The 22,079-nt window shown below is 41.6% G+C and overlaps 1 protein-coding gene across 10 annotated transcripts in view; it reads left to right on the top strand.

The window, feature by feature from the left end:
- The window catches only part of MICAL3 (microtubule associated monooxygenase, calponin and LIM domain containing 3), a 154,633-nt gene that overhangs the window by 99,551 nt on the left and 33,003 nt on the right, over window positions 1-22,079 (top strand). For 5 of the 10 annotated variants that reach the window (XM_042838116.1, XM_042838111.1, XM_042838108.1 and 2 more), the window contains 5 exons: window positions 5,850-6,045; window positions 11,854-12,092; window positions 16,258-16,395; window positions 18,383-18,445; window positions 21,399-21,503. In XM_042838116.1, the coding sequence (XP_042694050.1) occupies window positions 5,850-6,045; window positions 11,854-12,092; window positions 16,258-16,395; window positions 18,383-18,445; window positions 21,399-21,503 (741 nt within the window). The remainder of the gene's footprint in view (window positions 1-5,849; window positions 6,046-11,853; window positions 12,093-16,257; window positions 16,396-18,382; window positions 18,446-21,398; window positions 21,504-22,079) is intronic. The other 5 variants (XM_042838117.1, XM_042838114.1, XM_042838110.1 and 2 more) reach the window with 3 other exon arrangements.

Raw genomic sequence — 22,079 nt, 5'->3', positions numbered from 1 at the left:
CCTGAGATGAGAAGTGGAGCTGAAGTACAAAGAGGCAGTTAATGGAATAGAAAAGGGCGAGGGTGAAACTTCTGAGAAAAAACTGAAACTCAATCTGACATTAAAAACCCACGGAAAATGAGATGCCAAAAATGCTCTTAGAGCTCATTTGTGTTCTTCTGTATACCTTATTGATAGTGTTTTTTGGACTGCAAGCAAACTTCAGAAACCTTATCCTCCAAGATATTTCTTACAAATTAATGGCAATGGAATTTGAGAACATTCAGCATTTCTCACTCGGTGTTCACTGCATTTCTTCGAACTGCCGCAGAAGAGTTCCATCTTCCATCTCTGTGTTTTGTTGTATGTGATATGCGGTTGTATCCATAGCAGTTGTTTTATCTGACATAACCATGTTCTCAAACAACTCTGTGGAGATAGAATTGTTTAGAAAAGAGGATTGAATGCAAACAGATAGTATTTCAGATTACAAAAGCACAAGATGTGTGAAGTCCAGAATGGAGATTTTTCTGAGAAGTGTATTAATTCTTTCCCTCTGTTATGTGTCTTTCTCAGTAGATTCATTTGAGTTGCTGCTCCTCCCCAAGGCTCCATCTGAGCCTGTGCAAAATGCTGGCTCCGTACTTGACATTTACCGTAGAGAGCTTGCAGTCTTGCCAGATTAGACTAAGAAAAGGAAGTGCAAAGGTACTGCGCGATTCATGAACAATAAATTGGAGGAAAGTAACACAGAGAAATGAATTGGGCAAGGCAGGTAGTTTCCCTTTGGGGAAAAAGCTGTTGTTCTCAAATCCCCAGTTTTGTCCTATGTATGTTTGTCCTACGTCAGGGAATAACCCTGGCAAGATTTCATCTGGTTCACAAATTAATCTGTAGCTTTCATAGGACAAAGAACTATTAAGGAAAAACAGAGATGGAATCCTCTCCTAACAGGAGATTCTTGAACCTTCCAATAGTCTCCAGAGGTGGAATCGGGTCAAAAGAAAAGACGCTTTCAGACTCCGGGAGCAGTTTGGTGTAGGGTTGTTATCTCTGATGGTACGATTTTCTGTACAGGATGCAGGCAGTGTCAGGGCTGAGATAAATAAAGGACTCTGGCAGCTTTCATGCAACAGCTAAGCGGCCTGTCCTGTTAGGAAAAACAATTCCCTTTGGATGATCTATGTAATGTTCATGGCCCATTGCTCTTCCAAAATAAAGGTCTGGATTTTGAAATGTGTCCTATTTTGGATGTTGTTTGTGCATTTTCAGCTGATCTGTTGGTTGCATCAGAAGCTGTTCTTGGCTTTCAGGTGTCTCCCCTCCATGGCCAGTAATGCAGAGTTCTTCTGGCACATGCAGCTTTATCATCCCCTTTTCTCTCAGTTGTGACCAGTTTCAGTCATTTGGCTCTGAGCCCTGATGCACTGACAAGGAGGAATGTCAGATAACGAATGATGAATGTATTCTGCAGCTATTTCCCACTGGCAACAAACAAACAAAGGCAACAAACTAGTCTGGGAATACAACGTGATGTTTGAAAGAAGCACTTCTCCTCTGGATCAACCCTTAGAATCATAGAATCACAGAATCATTAAGGTTGGAAAAGACCTCTAAGGTCATCTAGTCCAAATGTCCACTTACTGCCAATATTGCCCACTAAATCATGTCCCTCAGTACAACATCTGTCCTTTCCTTAAACACCTCCAGGCATGGTGACTCCACCACCTCCCTTAGCCACCTACTCCAATGCCCCACCACTCTTTTTGAGAAGAAATTCTTCCCCGTATCCAACCCAAAACTCCACTGGTGCAAGTTAAGGCCATTTCCTCTTGTCCTATCATTCCTTCGTTGGATGCAAAAATCAGTTATGCTCCGCTTGGACAGGTTGAGTGCTGAACTGCAGTGGCTTAGAAATGAGCCATACTTTTGGCAGTCCTCACAAATCTTGGCTGCCGACTCCGCAGTAAGGAACAGACTTTTTCCATGCATACAGCACCATGTATGTTTGGAAGAAGTGAGGTAGGACAGCTTCAAATTTCCTTGTGCCGGTTTAATTTTCTTTTGTAGCTTCGAATGAATTGATATGAACTCTGTAGCATAATGTGGACAAATTACTCATGTTCTTGCCACATTAAGTATACCTATATCTCTCAGCTAGCTTTGTCCCTTAGGTAGGTTTGTAAATTAACGTTTTTCCCTTTGGTAGCTGATGTCTTCGTGGTGTAGACAGGTGGTTGTCAGCATTTCTCCTATTAGCACTGGGTAACAATGGCAGTGGCTTTGCAGTTAGTCAGGTAAGCCTATGGCACCTTTTAGAAACAAAACCAGGTCTTGTACACAAAGTGTGTCTATATAGAGCAAGGTTTTAGAAATCCCTTGCTGAATCCCTTAGTTATCAGTTGAGTTTCTGCATTATGTTGTCCGGCATAGAGCTGTTTTATGTACAAAGTAAAATGAATGTTATCAATCCTGCATCTGAACTGGGTGGTTATAGAAACGAGTTTGAAAATTGCTGGGAGTTTTCTTTTTAATTCTTTGGGATTTTGAGGCAGAGAGCACTTCTCAAGCCTAGCAGACATCCTGGTTTGAGTACACTCTTTTGCCTTGAAGTGTAGGTAGATTTCTCTTTTTTCCCATCATTCCATTTTTTTCTAACATAGTTTTAATGATTGATTTGCTCATACTTATACTTTGTACTGTGAGGTAATTGGTTTGATGCTCTTTGTACAATTTGTACTTGTACTCAGTCTTCATGATTAGAAGGTTGGTGATCCTTTGTTTCTATTGGATAACATGCCCAGAAGATTAAATACCTCAGTGCTATGCATATAAAGAGATATCAGCATGATGTTCAGTCCTCTTTTACCTCAGTGTTACTGCTGCTAATCTTTCTCCCCAACCCAGATGCTGTAGCAGTGAAACGAGCATCTCTTATATATATATATATATAATATTTATATATATATAAAATATATATTCCATTCATACAGTTTAATTATATGGAATGATTTTTTTAATATTTCTCTTTCTTTTTTCCAACTTTGAAAAGGCTGACAAGAAAAAAGGCTTAAGATAGTTAGAAAATCAGAGGAGTGAGAGAATATCAGACGGTGAAAAAGTTATCTTTTTTTTTTCTTATCACTTTTTACACTGGTGCATGTTGCAGCAATTTTGGGGTATGCTTTGGAAGAGAACAAGCAAAAGGGAGCTTGTGAAAGGATATTCCTATGGAAACAGCTGAGCCTAGTTGAGTGCTCTGTTGTGTATAAAGGGTTCCAAGTAGAAGAGCTCTCGTTTTTTGCTGATTCTGTGAATTCTTTAGTTGTTTTCTCTCACCTCGATGCTCTTCCATTACCCAGAGCCCTTGGTTTTCCCCTGTCAGCCAGAACTGGCGGAGCAGTATTCCAGGTCATTTCTCCCGTTACTATGAGCTCAGGGCTAGGGAATGTAACACAGATTATAAAAATAGATTTGGCTGAGGTGGTATCACCATCTAGAGAGACTGAAATGAAGCATGAATCCCAGCTGAGAAGACAGATCAGTTCCACTAAACTTTGAAAGCACTAATACAACATAAGGCTTAGCAGCAGGAAATGATGGAGACCACTTTCTCACTGGAAATGGACAGTGATGCTCCTGCCTTTCACCTGAGCTAGCAGCTGCGGTTTCCACCATAAAGAAGCTCAGTCCAGCCCAGGGGCACAGCAACCACTTGTCCACATCATAGAGGGGTTCGGTAATACCAAGCATTGTCCTGGAAGTTGTCTTCATGAGATTTTATCTTTCTGGAGAAGGACTGAGGGATTAATGCCTCTAGTTATGGCAAGGCCTGTGTAGTCTTTTGTGTGAAAGGCTAATGCGTTCCTGGGTGAGTGATTGCCCTGAAAAAAGGCTGTAGTAGAAATAAACTGAAAAACTGCAAAGAATGGAGAGAAAAAGCAAAAGCTCTCTTGGATGTAAAAAAGAAAGAGGATAAAGTAAATGTTGAGAAAGCTCAAGCTGGGTTAGGCTGTGCGAAGGTAAGGAAGGAGAGCATTCTCTAGTCTAATGATATGGGAAAGAAATGGGTCTGCAGACGTGGAGTCTGACGTTGAATGTAGTCTTAAATACAGCCAGGAGAGCAAGTGAATAAAAAAGGAGAAAAGGAGATTGGAACAAGTACACATCAGTTAATGTAAATAGTAGATAAAACTTCTTCTTTGAGTGAATAAATAAAGACTTCTAATTCTGCAGTGAAGTCCTTTGAGCTCATGAAGGTAAGTGGTATAAAATGTGACATGGATTCACCAGACACTGTGCCTAACTACCCTGGCAGCTCTTACTGATGAAGCAATCCGCAAATCTCCGGGAGAAAATGCAGCATATCCAAAGTCTGGACTTCAGTAAAGTACCTGAAAGCAGCCACATGGAAATAATTATTAAAGCTGGATAAGATGAGGGATAGTATATGAAGTGTCAAGTGATGGAGGAGCTGGCTCAAATGGGAGTTCAGCAATTTTATTCAAAGAGGAAGTAATGGAGTTGGGTAACACCTACAGACTGTGGATCTGGGGACTTGCAATGCTTTTGCTAAGGATACTGACCAAAAAGGAGAAATCTGCTAATGAAACTCGCTGCTAAGGCAATGTTTCCAGCCCTCATCAGTGCAGAGGAGGAAAGGCATGTCATACACTGAGAACCGCAAAATGATGCGGACTATAATATTAAAAATAGACATGTAATACTAGAAAGTACCAGGTCATGCATGCACCAAGTAGGTGTTGACAATTTTGGCTGCCAGCAAGGTGCTTATCAGTTGAAAGCAGAGAAGGAGAAAGGTTTGAGTATCAGTCAATAAATAAAGCCCCCAGTATTATCTGGTGTATAAATAGGCAAATGTGTTCTCAGGGTGTATCAGATGAGAGGTTTCTGGCAGGGTTGTATGTTACGCAGATAAGACCTCATCTGGAAAGCTGTGCACAATTCAGATCATGCAGGTTTTGGAAAGATTAATCCAAACAGGGACAGGTGTGGAGACCTGGGGGATGATCTGTGCACTGAAGAGCTTATCTCACGAGAGGAAGGCTTGGTTTGTTCAGCAAAGCAAAACAAAAGCTAGGAAAGATTAGACTCTGTAAACGGTAAGCTGGGTAAACAGTGGCTCCCCATTAAAATACTAAGATTTAACGAAGAGATGGACGAGTGTAGGTTAGACTGTAATTAATTGAGCGTCACAGTGAGCAAAGCTTCTGTGTACTTTTCTCTGGCTGTCTGGTTCATGTACACTTGGTTCGTGTAGTCCTCTGGTTTTTGTGATGCTGTGGTTGTGAACATCTCACCTAGATTTTTTACTGTGGTTTATTTCATAACAAACTCTGATTAAAAAGTGAATGGACTCAAGTCTAAAAAACTTTGAAAAATCACTCCAAGTGGCCCTTTTCATTCCCTCCTTCCCCCCCTCCTTTAAGTATCTGTCATATTTTCTTGCTTTCTATAGCTCTACCTGGCTTGACTGGTAGCTATTTTAACATCATGCAGCAGGCTTGCCCCATAGCATTCCTGCTTCATCTCAGAGAACAAATCCAGCCTGTGGCCAGACTGTGCAGACTCTGCTGCAACTATAGGTTTTTGCAGCTAGAACATCTCTCAACTAGGACATTTTAACTACTTTTTAGCATCTATCATCCCAAAACGCTCAGATTGCCTTTTGCTGTCTGGCTCCCAGGAGGTTCTGCCAGTAGTGGTGAATGGGATAATGAAATTAGGTATTCCCTCACTTCACTTACCTCCCTCTGCCTCGTACCCTATTTCTCCCAATTGCTCAATTTCTTCAGAAATTGCCGTTCCGACTGTTGCATTTATTGTTCATTCACTGACTTATTCTTTAGGTCCTAATGTAAATGGGCTGGAAGAGCCCAGCCTTGCTAAGCGCTTGCGTGGCACACCTGAGCGAATTGAGCTGGAGAATTACCGACTGTCACTGCAACGGGAAGAGGAACTGGAAGAGGTTCCTGAGGAGACACTAGCAGAACATAATCTGAGCAGTGTGTTGGACAAAGGAGCAGAGGAGGATGTGCCCAGCAGGTTAGTATGCTTGTCCATAAGCCTTTTATATCCATCCCAACAGATTTTTGCCCATTGCTCACTCGGGTTTTGTTTGTTTTTTTTTAACATACTGTTTACCAGGTTGCTGGTAAACAGTATGTTAAAACTTTTTCTAAAGTTCTTGAAAATTTTCCAGATGTGTACATCATTATTTTCTGCTGAAATTTCTTATTTTCTCAATAGCTTACTGCTGTTCTTAGAAGATAACTGTAGAACCGCAATCGCATGAAGTTCGGTCCTAAGTTGGAAAGGAATTTCAGAATTCATTCATTCATTTGTTTAGAAATTTGTATTAAAGACGAACAATTCTTTTGAGAAAATAGCACACGGATTCAAATGGAAGGGAGTTCCAAAATGGACTATTTTTTCTTTTCTATTTTACATCACAGTTCAACAACATTTTTAGTTAAAAAAACTCAGGCTTGGCACACACGTAATCCCAGCAGAGTGCTGGTGGAAAGCCTAGAGATCTTAGTCTGAAGTGGTGCTTATAGCTGTGCACCTTCACAAATTTGTCTTTTTCTTTAAAGCGATGTGTAAACACATCAGAATCCAAGTATTTGCAGGTATAGCTGACAGAAATAGTTGTTGCAGGAGTCAGTGGGAGAGAGTATTTGATGAAGAATATCTTGCACTCTTTAAATTCTCAGTCTCTTGGTTGGGGTTTCTAGTCATTGTAACAATAACAACCCTTATCTTCTCAGCTTTATTCTTCCCATCAGTCTTCTTGAAATAAACTCAAATAATGCTGTTTCTGGTTTCCCAAGGCTTAGATCCTGCAAATATATTCTAAGCATACATAACCTTCAGGAATAGGACTCTAGAAATAAATGTTTTACTGCATTCATGCATGTGAAATTGAATTGGTGTGGTGAAGAATGCAGCTGTGTGCATTAAAATGTTTATAGGTAGTGAAAAAATCTGCCATTTATTTATCTTATTATGTAAATTTGAAGAGGAAGCATCTAAAAATGGGCAACTGCTAATAGCCTGAACTCTGCCAGTCTAGATGGAGTGCATGTATATTTGGACTTATGAAGATGTAGCTTAATAGAAGTGCCTAGGAACTGCTGATAATTTGTATAGCAGATTTCTCCAAAACCTAAATAATACTTTTTGATTAATTTCTTCACATATTCTTTTCTTTGGAAGATACTATTTTGACATATTTTGCACAATTGAGAACTTTGATCTGGTTAAGCAATCATGAGACAATTTAATGGCAGATGCAAACTCTGCTTGCTTTACTGATTCCTCCTGTAGCTCCCAATTCAGGCCTAGAAATTATATCAGTGGGACAGTTTTGGCATTAGCAATATTGTGGGGTTTGTGGTCTGTTATGTTCATAGCTCTAAACCAAAATTCACCATAATGGAGCCCTATTATTATTTGTCATGATTCCAGTAAATCAGGATGTGGTGGTTATGTTCAGCAAATGGCAGATTTCCAAAGGAGAAGAATTAGTTTAAAAAGTGGAACTTCGGCATTTGGGGATGAAGCTGTTGGTCATCTCCATGAGTTATTCTGCAGAATTGTGGAGTCTGAGGCCATTGCTTCATTAGGTTAGGTAGCTTGATTTCCTCTTGTAGGCTTTGTCGTTTATTTAGTTAGCCTTGTGATTTGAATTGAACTAAGTATTTGTGCCTATCATATGTGGAATTGGTAGATTTTGCATGCTCAAAGCAGTGTTTACTAGGGAACTTCACACTTGTAATAGAAGGGAAAGAAAAAGGTTACCAAATTCCCATTCAGTTTGACTTGGAGAAAATTTTGTCTCAAAACCAGACACTGCAAGCAATTTAGTTAGAGCTTCAATAAGGCTGTGTGGGCAAACATCAGAGAATTTTCTAGATGATGTATCTCTCTGCTGTACCTCTGCTCAGTTGTATCAACTGCCTGGTATTTCTCAGAAATACCAGGAGAGGAAAAAAAAAAGGAAGAAATCTCAGTGGTTTTTCAGCAACAAAAGAAAAGAAATTGATTCCTGCAGCAAGCCAACCAAAGCCCTGATTTGATCATCTTCATTGTCAGCGCAGAGCCGCGGGGTTAGGAGCAGGCTGAGGAAATGCAGGACTTTTTGTTCCCTCCGTGTCTTAGGGAGTAAGGGATTGAGCTTCAAGGTTCCTGGATATGAACTCCAAATCAGAGTTGCCATTGGTTGTGCAGCTTCCCTACACACATATGCACACGTACTCGTGAGCATGTAAACGTTCCAGGGAAGTTTTACAGAAAATTGTATTCTAAGGACTTTTGTTCAAAACAGAGTTAATCTTCCATCAGCTCCTCAAGAGGAAACTTTATGTGCTTTACTCATTGACTTTAGCTTGCAGTAATGTGCAATTTGTCATCTGCACTCGTGGTGTAATCCTCTGTTATGGTGACCTTTCAAAGGAGCGTGACAGGACAGTGCATGTAGTGTTGGCTTGTGTCATAGAATCACAGACCGCCTTGAGTTGGAAGGGACCTCAAAGCCCACCCAGTCCCAACCCCCTGCCATGGGCAGGGCTGCCACCCAGCAGCTCAGGCTGCCCACGGCCCCATTCCAACCCTGCCTTGAATGCCTTCAGGGATGGGGCATCTACAGCTTCTCTGGGCAGCTGTGCCAGGGCCTCACCGCCCTCAGAGTGAGGAAAGGAATATGGCAAGGGAATGGAAGAGGCTCACTTCCACGATTCAGGCTCCTTTCCACAGCACTGCATCTGTGTAGGAACATCTCTTCAAAGGGCTATTCAACTGGTTATAGAATTCCATAAAGTAACCAAGTTTGCTGTTTGATCGCCACTTTGTAGGAAATTAGAAAGAAAAAAAGAAGAAAAGTGTCACCTGTTGAATTATTTCTTGTGGCACATAATCAGCCAGCTGAAAGGAATGCCCGTTGTACCAGGCCATCCCGCTGCTCTCTCATATTCTCATTTCTCAGTATTCAAAGGTCAAACAAAAAGCAGGTTATAAAAGGAAGGTAAAGTGAGCTGTGTGGTAAAGAATGCATGTCGTCAATATTACATGAGATAAGCAGACTGGTTGAAGAGCTTGTCCCACTCAGCCGTCATGGTAACAGTTGGAGCAGCAGTAAACCTTGCTGACAGCCCATGCACAAGCCAACATGCAGCACCTGTCAGGTTTATTTCCATACTAAAGGACAGGAAAGTGTGCTGCTAATCGGGGAGCAGGGAAGATGGAAATGTCTGTTTTATCTCTGTGAGCATACCTGTGTAAAGCTTTTGGAATATACTCCATTCTCCTGGAATATACATGGAGTCCATGGCATGCAGCTGTGTTCAGCATGTGAAAAAAAGAGACGGCCCATTGAAAATAGGTATTCAATCTATGCTGTAAAAATGTAGCTTATAACTTTAGCATTTCATGAATGTCAAAATGATTTTATGTATATGCAGCAGAACTTGCAGAGTCCCATGGGCAAAAGTACATGACAATCAGGACATGAAAAAAATAATGTCTTCTTCATTAACTCCACTGTCAAAACCAATCTCTCATACTAGCAGCTGGATAAAATTATGTAAAGATGATAGGTTCATGTAGTGGCAGAGTAACTCAACATTCTAAGCCTGAAAATGCTTATCTGCAATACAAAAGAAATGGTGCTGTTGTGTATTGTTCTTGTAAAGTGTCAGTTTGTCACATATAATGCTCATATAATGAAAATCTTACGTGTGGGGAAAAGAATCTCAACAGCAAAAGAAGGTATATTTCATAGACCTAAATGCAATTTAAACTTCATCCTTTGCTATTTTCAACTTTTCTGTTTTCCCTTTCATTGTTTATGTGGAAGGGGTTCTGCCAAAGGTGTCAGTTTGTTGCCTGCAGTGATAGTTCCATAAGGAAGCAGCAGCAGCAGAATACTGCTCTCAAATGATTCACCTAAATTTTAGCTGTAGTAGCTTTGTCCTTCAAATGAGATGAGTTTGGGCCTATTAAGATTTATATGGGAAACATCCAACTGCTGCTCTAGTAAATACAATTATTTTCTGACAGTGTTCTGTTAAGGAAAAATAAAGAAAGAATACTTTGTCACCATGTGCATGCATTCTCTGAAGATGTTATGATTTATATTTGTTTTCCAATGACTTGCAACCATCGTTCTTCCCAGTATCTCTAGGTGGTCCAGCATGTAAGAATGAGCTAGATGCAGTGTTGTATAGACAACGACAGTTCTAGACAATCCCTTGTCCCTTCCGCCTATAGAGAAGAACTGCTAGAATCAAAGAGAGATGCCTACCAAAGAGCACTAATGGACTATTGTTTTGCATGTTTTAGACTGCACTGTGAGAATAATGAGCTCATCATTGTAATTATCCTTATACTGCTTCCTATGGTTTCTTGCCACTGTGTACACTCTGTACTTAATTGGATACATATGATAATTTTGTTTCTCTCAGCAAATTTGCATATGATACTGAGTGATGCAGTAGACATGCTAGAGGAAAGGGATGCTATCCAGAGGGACCTGGACAGGCTTGAGAGGTGGGCTCATGCCAACCTCGTGAAGTTCAACAAGGCCAAGTGCAAGGTCCTGCACCTGAGTCAGGGCAATCCCAAGCACAGATAGAGGTTGGGCAGAGCATGACTTGAGAGCAGCCCTGAGGAGAAGGATTTGGGAGTGCTGATTGATGAAAAACTCAACATGAGCTGACATTGTGTGCTTGCAGCCCAGAAAGGCAACTGTATTCTGGGTTGCATCAAGACAAGTGTGACCAGGAGGGAGTGTAACCTCAAGGGAGGTGGTACTTGTGAGACCTCACCTGGAGCACTGCATCCTGTTCTGGGGCCCGCAAAACAAGAAGGACATTGAGCTGTTGGAGTGGGTCCAGAAGAGGGCCATGAAGATGATCAGAGGTCTGAGCAACTTCCCTCTGAGGACAGGCTGAGAACTGGGGCTCTTCATCCTGGAGAAGAGAAGGCCTTAGAGTACCTGAAGGAGACCTACAGGAGAGCTGAGGAGGATGTGTAGTGACAGAAGGAGGAGGGGAAATGATTCCAGACTGGAAGAGGGTAGATTTAGACTAGATATTAAGAAGAAATCCTTTACAGTGACGCTGGTTAGACACTGGAACTGGTTGCCCAGTGAGGTTGTTGATGCCTCCTTCCTGGAAGCATTCAAGGCCAGGCTGGATGGGGCTTTGAGCAACCTGCTCTAGAGGGTCCCTGCCTATAGCAGGAGGGTTGGAACTAGGTGATGTTAACAGTGCCTTCCAACCCAAACCATGCTATAATTCTGTGTAGAAAAGTGAGGAATTTTGCATTTTTTCTCCATCTTTCCTTAGCTCTTACATTCTTTATCCTTTGGCACCTGATAGTTGTGTTGTGAGTTCTTTCTACTCATAAGGTCTTCTATAGTTGTCCCCAGCAAGTGCCAAAAACATCTTAGCTATCCAAAACACTAGCAGAAGCTGCCATCATCAAAAGATGTGACCTTCTATGTTATGATACTGCCAAGCACTCTTGAACCAGTTTATCCAAAGCAATGTGGTATTAGGAAGGTCACTTCTCTCCACTGTATGATCACGCACTGTAATAATTAATACTGCAAAAATATTTGGGCATGGATTCATGAGCACTTTTATGCCACATTGTGACCGTACTACAAGGCCACGCATAGTGCTGTCACTGAAAATACATATGAAATATTGAAAGCAGAAAATTAGTATTGTGGTTTCCACTGTGTGTACATCAGACTTGTATGTACTGAAATGACTTGTCAGTGGTCCAGGGCTGATCTAGGAAACATTTACTAGTGGTTTCTTTATCTTTTTTTTTAAACTTTTACAGCAGTTCAGAGTCTGAGATGGAGGAGGAAGATGAAGATGAGGATGATGAACTGCTGCTGCCTCAGCAACCCCCTTCAGACTTGGGAGGTGTGCCATGGAAAGAGGCTGTGCGCATCCATGCCCTATTGAAGGGGAAGAGCGAAGAAGAGATTGAAGCAGAGGAAAATCATGAGTATGATGACAGAGAAGAAGACGAGGAGGAGGAGGACGATGAGGAATATGAAGAGGAGTCTAGCGAAGGTTAGACGCGTTGATTTGCCCCTTTTTTCTGCTAGACAGCAGGGAAGACTGGGCTGCGTACTTCTTGTTCTGCAGAATGAGCCTTGGAAAACTTTTTCTCCTTTCACTTTCTTATTACTTTGGTTTTTGAGGGTGTTACTGTCGAGGGAAGCTTTGAATTGTCCATTTTGGATACAGAAAGAACTTTCCCCACGGAGCACTTGCAGCGCTAGTACCAGCGCAGTATGCTGTCCATACACCATGCCGACATGTGCAACTCACAGCTTTGTGACAATGTATTGTTTTACTGTTATTTATTATTTTTATTGGGAATTGGATTTGAATGGGCTCTTTGTTCCTTGATGGCAAGAACTGGAAGCACTGTGGAGGCAATGTTTTCAGTGCTGCAGGGTGCTTCACTCAGGGGTAGTGCCCTAGCTGACAGCAGGACATCCCAGAAGAATCTGCTTTTAGTCCTCCTTTGTTTAAGGACAACCTTGAGAAGTTCAGGGAGTTCAGAGGATTCTTGTTTTTTCTCTGAGGGATTTCTGTGGAAAATCTTAGGGAAAGACTCCTTCCCCTATGTGTTTGTCTCAGTCATCAAAATGCAGAGTTTGTGCTAAGAACAGGCATTTTCAGTGTTTCATCACCATTCCCATTTTCTTGCTGATCTTGTCTTTGTCTTTATACTTGCATTTCCTTTCTGTGAAGACTAGTAGACTCCAAAGAGCTTCTTCACAAAGGACTTTGGCTACCTACTGCAACACTGGTCCTGTTATTTTAGGTCTTAGCTTAGTTCTGCTCATCGGGTCAGCAGGCTGCTTGCCTGGTTTTTAAATGTAGGAGCTGTGAAAGTCAGGACTGCTTTTTTAATGTGGTAACATGCATGTTTAGTCTGCTAAATCTTGGTGTGCTCAGGCAGATGGGGTTTTTTTTGAGCAGTTTTCCTGCTACGTACAGTAGAAATAAGGGGTCTCGGTGGATTTCCAGTCAGTCTTTCTTTCTGATGCTGTCCTTTCTCTCTCTTTCCTTCTCTCTCTCTCTCTCCATTGCTTGTGTATGTACACACGTGTGACTGATGTGATATATGGATGTGTGGTTCCCTCTGCTGTAGAGGGAGAGTATTGCCCTTGGGAGAAAGAGCTGCAGCAAGGCCTCTGGCTTCAACGTCTCTCAAATGAAGAGGACACGGGTACATTTAAAGGTACCCATACGCTATTTCCACTTCCCCTAAGTATGGGGGGAATGTTTTAAAGAGCAGGTCCCACACGAGAAGGTTCTGTGTTTTACATAGTTACTTCACCAGCTTTCTAAATATCGATTTGATAGCAGTTGTTACCAGACATTGCCCTGATTTTAGGAAAAAAAAATAAAGTTGCCCAGCACTTGAGGGTATCCAGAAAGCCTGGACAATTTGCAACTGTAATGTGCATGAACAGTGACCCCCACCTAGTTAGGAGCTTCAGGTTTGGTTCATACACACATAGACATGCTGCACACTTGTGCAATATGTCAGACATGTGGGGCACATCCAAAGTACTGCGATTGTGGGAGCAAACTTGCATTTTTTGTTATTGTCCTTTGTGAATGTGTGTCTGTGGGGAGAGACTACTGGGGAGCTAATCAAATGGAGCAGATCCCTCAGATATTTTGATCATAGAATGTGCATAAGATGAATCTGACGTTTCTATCTAACTAGTTGTGCTGTTTTCCATAATGCATTTTGTTGCAGTTTATTTCTGATGGTTGTTTTTTATTTTTTTGAAGCACTTGGTCCTAATAGCTTATTAATCCCTTAGTCCTTCAATGTGGTTCATTAGAGCCAGAATTCATAAGAGGAGAACCCAAGTGCCTTACCGCAGGTAAGAGGGCATACCCCGTCATCTAACTGCCTATTTTGCAGCCTATGGTTGTAACAGCTGTAGCTTAGCTTCTGACCTTTTTTTTTTTTTTTTCCCTGGAAAAAAAAAAAAAAAAAAAAGTTATGTTTTTTTCCAAATTAACTTTTGTGGTATTAAGAATGAGAAGTATTAGTAAGATGGCTGAAGAGCATAAATGAAGCTGTTGTAGCTGCTACTGTTCTCTAGATGTGGATTCTGAGGAGTTGATTAGTGAGTGGCTTCTTGTTCCATTTGAAGTTAAACATCCAGACTGCTCACTTCTTAGAAAGTGCCTGGAGGGGAAAGCTACCTTTCCATATGTAAGTGGAATTAGCACCCAGCTTCCAGTTCCTGTAGAACTTTGCAGGCAGTCTTGAGAGAGGGCTGCACCAAGTGTCTCTTGAAATTCTCAAGCATTTAGATCTCAAGGAAATATCAGGTTTGCCTGTCAGGCAAGCAGCACTCCTACACAGTTGGCTGTGCTGTTTAAACTGCTATTTATTTACTGGAAAAGGTGAAAAGGACCTATGTTTTAAGTGGGACAGGCCTCCGTTTGGATAGTTGTGGGATAACCGAAGGTATGTTATGCTAGTCTAAATCCCAGAGAAATCCATTTTCGAACATCGAGATCACGTGGGACCTGCTCTTTCCTAGCCTTGCTGAGTGACTATATACTTCTCAGCCATTGCTGGCAAACCTAAACCATTTAACACAAAATTTTGTTTGGCGATGCAAATGCTAACTCTACTCACCTTGGGGCCTGCATGTGAGTGCTTTGGACTGCAGTGAGAAAAGCCCAGACCTTTGTTCCTGCAAGATGTCCTGTAGTTTGTGCTGATTGATAAGAAAGCTCTCTGATGAGGTAACAGAGACCTAAAACTGCTGAATCCTTGGCTAAATCGTGAATTCTGCTCTGCATTTGAGTTTGTGCATCTGACCCCTTTTCCTCTTTAATAACCAACAGGTAATTCTGTCCTTCCTGCAGTTCCTTCTGCCTGTTTCTTCTGCAATTCTGATGCCAAATGTCACACACAGTCATTTCTGAAACAGAAGTCTCAAACACTTTGTCATTTCTGGGAAAAACATGGCCGGGAAAGAGGACCTTTGTTAAAACAAGACAGCAGGAAATGATGAGTGCAACTTCTAAATGCTGCTGATGTTTCTTGTTTCCTTCAAACACTAGTCCACAACATAAAAACCTAATTGTTTTTGAGGCTCTTAACTGCTGAAACAGTGTTGGCCCTATGTAGGAGTAATCAGCTGTTTTAAAAATTGACATACTGCTCATGAAGTAAGTGGCATTTTACTTCTCCGAATGGATCATTTGCTTCTGAAGAGCACTGCAGATGACACAGAACACCTTGTTCCCTATAGAATAAGTTGTTTTTTTTTAATGGGTAAATAAAGCCTGAGCTGTAGTCCCATAACTGACAGCAACAGCGGTAGGGTCTGTCAAATGATGTGCAGCAGGTTAGATGTTTGCAACACGGGTGTTTTGCAGCAGCTAAGCAGTTTGCTTATCAGTTGCTTCAGTAGTGTGCCTATTGTTCTCTCTGACTATCCATATCCGAGGGTTGTATAGGCAGATAATTGGGGAGTAATGCAAACTACTTTAAACAAATTCATTTCTGTAACAGGAAGTCCCTTCTGAGGAAGTGGAGACACTGTTAAGTCATAATGAAAATACTGATATTCTTCGGAAAAAGACTACTATTTTAAGCATGCATGCACATCCACATGCGTGAGAAACTCTGAGATCCCTCATGTAATTTAATTCACAAGGAGAAACTGTTCAGCACAAATAGGAGTACTTAACCTAATAGTAGGGCATGAAAGACATTTTGTTTTGGTGCCTCAAGCTACAAAGCAGACTGTCCCTTAAAAGCAAGATGTCTTTGTCAGTAGTCACGAAGAATAGGCTGAAGGAGCTGGAAATTTCTGCTACATTGGTATTTACACACCACATATCTGTTGGACACCCAGGGAATGTCTTTCATTTCAGTGAAACTGCCTGCAATAGACATAATCTGCAATGATGGGGTTTTTTTTTGATAGCATCTCTTTGCCTCTGGAATGGCATTACTGAGCTTTGGTGGGGAGTCTGGAGAGCTCTGTGTTAGTGTTTGCGTGCACACACAATGCTAAACTTTTTCTGTCTTGAAAACTGTCTTAGCCAGTAACACCTTCTTTTCTTTTTTCTTATTTCCTTTCCTATGATATGTTACCTTTCCTTTCCACTGTTGTCCCATCTCTTCCTCCCTGTCTTTCATTCCACCCTTCCTACATCACGGTATGCCATCCCCTAGCTGGAAACCTTAGGCTGCAGCAGATTGTAAATCCGGTTGATCCTCTGGAGATTCTGGCAGATGTGCACTGGACACACATCCGTGAAAAAGAGGAGGAGGAAAAAATGGTCCCAGCCTCAAAGTCCTCCACCTCCAGAGGTAATTTTCCCCTGCCCTGCACCATCAGTTCCTAGATCACAGCTGCAGCTGTTTAACCCTGTTGCTTCTATGCCCTTCAAGACCAGTGGACAGCAGGGACAGCTGTAATCCAAAGGAACTGCTTTCTGAAATTACACTTGGTTAAACATTTTGCTTTTCAAGACAGTGTGTACTTAAAATGAGTGCTTTCTCAGCCTTATGTTGTTGTGACTTCTGACCTGTTTGTGTGCCTGCTCTGGCTCTGTAGCGTTCTTCCTCACTGTGCAGAGTACTGGCAATCAGGTCCTGGTAACTGACTTCAGGGGTAGCAGTGCTTTCTGTGGCAGCAAGGACTCTGTGCCCCTTCAGAGAAAGTTAAAGGATTATACTGTGTACCTGCTACAGCAAAGATCAAATGGAGTTGGCTTCTGTATTGAGCCTCTATAGCTGTTATTCAAACTGCGTAACTGCATTTTGTATCATTGGTGAATGGTGGAGTTCCAAAGGTTTGCATATCTCACCACGGGTTATGTTGACTCCCTGTGCTGAACACTGGACAATATATCTGTTTTTTAAAGTGAGGTGTGAGCTTTTTGAATTGCCAGTTGCATAAAGGAAAACTTTGGAAGGGGAATATGCTAACGGTCTAGCAGTCTTACAAACACCTGTGAGTCCCTACAGCCCTTATTCTAGCCTGCATTACAGTGTATCTTAAGGTAAGTATGTTGTAGGTGCAGAAAGCTGAGCTTAGTTAAAGCTGATGATGCTGTTAGTGAGTGGCTGTCTTCTATCAAAGTCTTGTAATTACTGTGGCAGAATTGCAGGGGGAGTAAGTATGTTGTGAGAAGGGATGCCTTTCACAGGAAATATGAGATTAAGCTCATGACTGATCTGTTTTACAGAACCTAGGGCTTTATCTCATCTTGCTTGATCACATTCCATTCCAGATAATGATCTTTTCCTCATATTTCTAATTGGCTTTTCTTTTGTTGTTTTTTTTAAATCATGATCCAACTTGATACACAGTTCCAGTTCAGCTCAGCAATGCTTACAGTTGCAGTTTGCAGGTTGCATTGGGATTTTCTGGTGTGAAAACAGCTCCCTGCAAGTAAGGAGCACGCAGTGTTCTGCTTTCTGTAATATTCAGTGTTCCTAGAGCTTTAAGAACAACAAGTAAAAAAAGTCAACATATTTTCATAAGCTTACCGCAACTGAGGTTGCTTTAGCTTCTGCCTGAGGGCCTGTGACACTGTAGTTTTTTAATTCTTTCTGTTAGTTGACATTTTATAATTCCACTTTTCTACATGGTATACCTGCCAGCAAAATGGAGGGAGGCTTGCACTTCCAAGTTGACTGTGGACTTTCCAGCTTCTCTTGGGAAGCAGAACAATAATATTTCCTTCTCTTTCCTTCAAATTAGGCCAGACTAGGAAAACATTGATCAGTAGATGAGCTCCTTCAGTTCCACTCTGATACAGTACAGGCAGTTTGTTTTTTGCAAGGGCTGTCGCAAAGCACTTGTGGGTAGGCTCTAAGCTTTCCATCTGAGTACAGTAGACAACCTTGTCCCTGGCTGAGCTGAGCTATGAGGTGCTTGCAGAGCTTACCAGGGCGGCGGTGGCGGTGGGGTTTGTTCTGAAGGCTGGGGTAGCATGGCGGCACACGGAAGCCCCTACCACTGTGCTGTAGTGCCCCTTCTCATCTGCTGGCCTTCAGACCCAGGCAGCTCGGTTCCCTCAGCTGTGGGTTTCCTTCCTGTACAAAGTTTCAGGTGAAGCACACAGCAACAGCGACCTGCGCGTCAGTTTTTCTCACTGTGTATTTCCTCTAACATGGCAGATCCTAAAGGTTTGGCCCTTGGCATTTGACTGATATCTCAATTTTAACATCTCATAGGTTTTGTTCCTGTATTTCTCAGCGAAGACTCTCCCTTTGTCACTCTTCTGATTTAGACGCTTGTTGATGGTCTAATTTTGACTTCTTATAATTTGTTGTTTTTTAAATTCAGCGTCCGACCTTCCCTCCGTACGCCATGAGGCGGTACAGGCGTGGCTGGAGACGGTCCCTGGAGGTAGTTTGGTGATGTTAAATGTATTCCAATGCACAATAACCCTGCCCGTCTCTTCTCCATGCCTTCAGCAGCTGAGCTGGTACTTTAACCCTGGACTTACAGCCCTATCGCTACTGCATGACGGGAAGTGGAGGGAGGGAGGGGAGTGTGCATGCACACCTTGCTCAGACAGCCCGTTCTTGCATGAACTCAATGTTTGTTGTAACCATTCTGAAGGGAGGCCAAACAGAGAGGTTATCTTTGGTATAACAAAGGAGGAATCTAGCTGAGTGTTTTGATTCTCTTTGTAAACTGAAAAGTAGGCCAGGTGTTATTCTCTCGGCTCCTTGACTAAAAGAACATGGGGCTTTCTTCCAGTCAAAAGATAAAGAGATGGGGTGCTGAAAGCAGTTGCAGTTATCTACAGCAACTGCAAACTAGCTATCTGATGAAGACAGGAAAGAAGATGAAGGTTGAAGGTGGGATCTTTCAGAATAACGATGGCTGTTGGCTTTGGCTTGGGGATCCATGTATCTAGGAAAGCCTCAGTAAAGCTGAAGGATGGTAGGTAGAGCTCGCTTGCTTTTGTTGTGCAGTCATCTAAGCTCTGTGACAAAACTGATGATTCTGGGACTAGAGTTGAGAGAGTAGATTTCTGTAAGCAGTGCAAGTACCTAAATGAGTGGAACAGAAGCAGTTATGGGTATGTAGTAATCTACAGCTAAGTTGCTTTGGCAAATCAGAATAGCTAGCTCATCTATACAACTTTGCTTCTGTTGCTGCTTTGGCAGGAGAGCAGTGGTTTACGAGATAGCTGCACATTGTGCAGCCTGCTCCTGGCTGCTAGCTGGTACAAGCAAAGTGCTGATCCCAGTTTCCAGCTGCCATAGTTTGTAGCTTCTGAATTATTGTGTGACAGCTTTTGGCCTCTTGCTTCTTATCCTAACTGCGTATACGTATATGCACAGTATATGTATAATATAACCGACCACTTGCAAGCTCTCCGTGTCCCTCAAAATGGGATCCCCCTTGCTCCAAGTCGTTCCTTGTCTGTGCATCCATAATCTTCGCTTGAGGTTTGTATACCAACCTATTTAAGAGCTGATTTTCTTTTCTCCCTCCAACACTCCCTGTGTGTATTGTGTCCCCTCGTGGTGTCTGGATCTGAAGATACACATGTACATAGTGGAATCAGATATTCCTAACGTCAGGTTACATTTCTACGGGTTTTGATTAAGATTACTCATGTTTGCTGTTATCATAAAACCATCCCACAACATTATTATTCCCCAAACGACATAGGCTAGTGCATACTTCAGCAACAATCAGACACAATTTGTTTTGTTCAGTACATTTATATATGCTTCTCTGGGACGTCCAGCCTTTGCTGCGTGACTCAGCTTCCTACACTCTAACTCTGTAAGATTCTGTATTTTATAAGCCTATGATGTAAGGGAATAGGTCAGTGTTTTATCACATGTAAGCACAATTGCCTTTTCACAGCAGTTGACAGAAAATAAATTAACGCATATGTTTGTCTGTCATAATACTACAGAGGGGAAAAGCATAGAAAAAATACCTTGTGGAAAACGTAGAATGAGGAAGACAAACCCTCCACTGAAGGCTATATTTTGAGACCAGAGAAAAACTGAGAAAGAGGAGAGTCTGTAAGACCTCAGTTTTAGGGAGGGTTGGTTTATTTTCAGGATTGTCTTAATTAGCAATACTAACATATCTGTGGTCCCAAATGCTCCATCGTCAGTGGCAATTGAGAAGATCAGTGTCCACTATCTGACTTTGAAGAAAGATGACACAGTGTGATCCACACCCATAGGGCAAAAATAGGGAAAATTCCTTGTCATCCAGACTTGGAGGAATGCATCCAGACTCCTGCTGGAAACAACCTCCAGCTCTACTGTGGGAAACTGCCAGGAACCCTCCTAGAAAGGACAGTGTGACACTGTGTGCATGCAGGTCCGGAAGCTTGCAATGAGTAGTTTACTGTAAAAGAGTGACCAAGAATCATCATTGTAGGACTGGGTGCTACGTGTATAGTTAGCATTTTGCATGATGACACATGCTGACTGTGTTTGCATTTGCAATAGTTGGATATATAACAGTGCTAAATGACCTGCTGCTCAAATCTAAAAATGTAGTTCATTGACTCTACCTTGAAAAATCTGGAAGTGCTTCTTTATATTTAAATTATGTTTGAAATTATGGCACTCTATGGAAATGCTTAATGAAAAAAACCCTAGTGAAACATTCGTAGTGATAGAGATGGGTCAAGGTGTTGTGGGTTGTGGGTTTTTTTGTAGTTGTTGTTGGGTCTTTTTTTGTGGGGCTGTTTTTTTGATTGATTGTTTGTTTTTAAGTTTTTCTAATATCAGTCATTAATGAAAGGTAGACCTCGCAGCTTGGTCTTCTCTCTTCCTGTGACTAAATACTGCTACAATTGCCAACGTCAAATGCCAAAGAGAGCCACAGCTGCCCAGAGTCTGTTTCCACACGTAATAAGTTTAGTCCTACTGCTAGACTGCTCATCTCTGACTTACATCCTCAAAAGCCTGTTTCAGTTTCTAGATGAATAGTTATGGTACACTGTGAGATTTCAGTTTTCACCTAATACATGGGTGCTATGAAGTGATAGTGATTTACTGGAAAAAAGTAAACTTAATTCTGGTTTGGGGGCCTCTCGGTCCCCTTCTTGTTGAATTTTTTCAGAAGGCCTTCTTCTCAGAAAAGTCCTGCAGCTTTCACTGCAAATGCCTTACAGATCCCAAAGGACAGGCACTCCTTTCTTTCTTGGAGTTTGGAAGTATAATTTCATATTATGTCCTTCCAGCTGACACACTTCAGAATTTCTTGTTCTGACAGTAATAAATAAATATGTTCACTATGATTTCAGTTCAGCGTATGCCCTTTTCACTGTATAGATGTTTTTCTTTTCTCTAAATTTTGGAATATATTCTAGCTTCGTGTGAAGATAATGGTGTGGAGGATGAACTGGGCACAGAGCCTGCAGACACTGAAGGGCAGGCGGGTGAAGAGGGAGACACGGGTGCAGAGCTGGATGACGGTAGGGTATCTCTATGCATCTTGTGAGCCACTTATGTCAACAGAATTGTATTGATATAAAACAGTTTGTATGAGGGTACTTAAGCTTACTCATGTTTTCAGTAGGAGTTTCTTTCAAATAGCCTAGAGGGAGCCAGGCTTGAAGGACAAAAAGAAACAGAAACTTCTGTGCTATGGGTTGTAGAATAAATTTCTTGCATCCTTTTCCTGTCTGCTATTTAGAAGACTCAGTCTTGTGTTCATGTTCAGTATGAATAACAAAAATAGAAGTAGATTTGTGAAGTGGTCATAGTATTATACTAAAAATCTTCTCATTAAGCAGTTTTTAGAAAACCGAGAAGCTATAACATCAGTTACCTCTTTAGTACTTTCTAGTAATGATCTATCATATCTACTTAAATGACTGTTTCAGCACTAAGAAAAGAACTAAAACATTTAGGTATTCATGTTATGAAAGTGATTGGAACCATGTGAACAGAAGAATTATGAAAGATTTTGAAAATAATAAACAGATGTCCTGATGGACTTGCATCCAACAGTTGTCTTCTTTCTTTTCTTTTCTTTTCTTTTCTTTTCT

The sequence above is a fragment of the Centrocercus urophasianus genome, unplaced genomic scaffold (genome assembly GCF_019232065.1).
Source record: "Centrocercus urophasianus isolate 14NV4802_14NV808 unplaced genomic scaffold, USGS_Curo_1.0 seq_73, whole genome shotgun sequence".
Classification (NCBI taxonomy): Eukaryota; Metazoa; Chordata; class Aves; order Galliformes; family Phasianidae; genus Centrocercus; species Centrocercus urophasianus.
The sequence above is the reverse complement of the archived record's forward strand: the minus strand, read 5'-3'. Positions and strand labels throughout refer to the sequence as shown.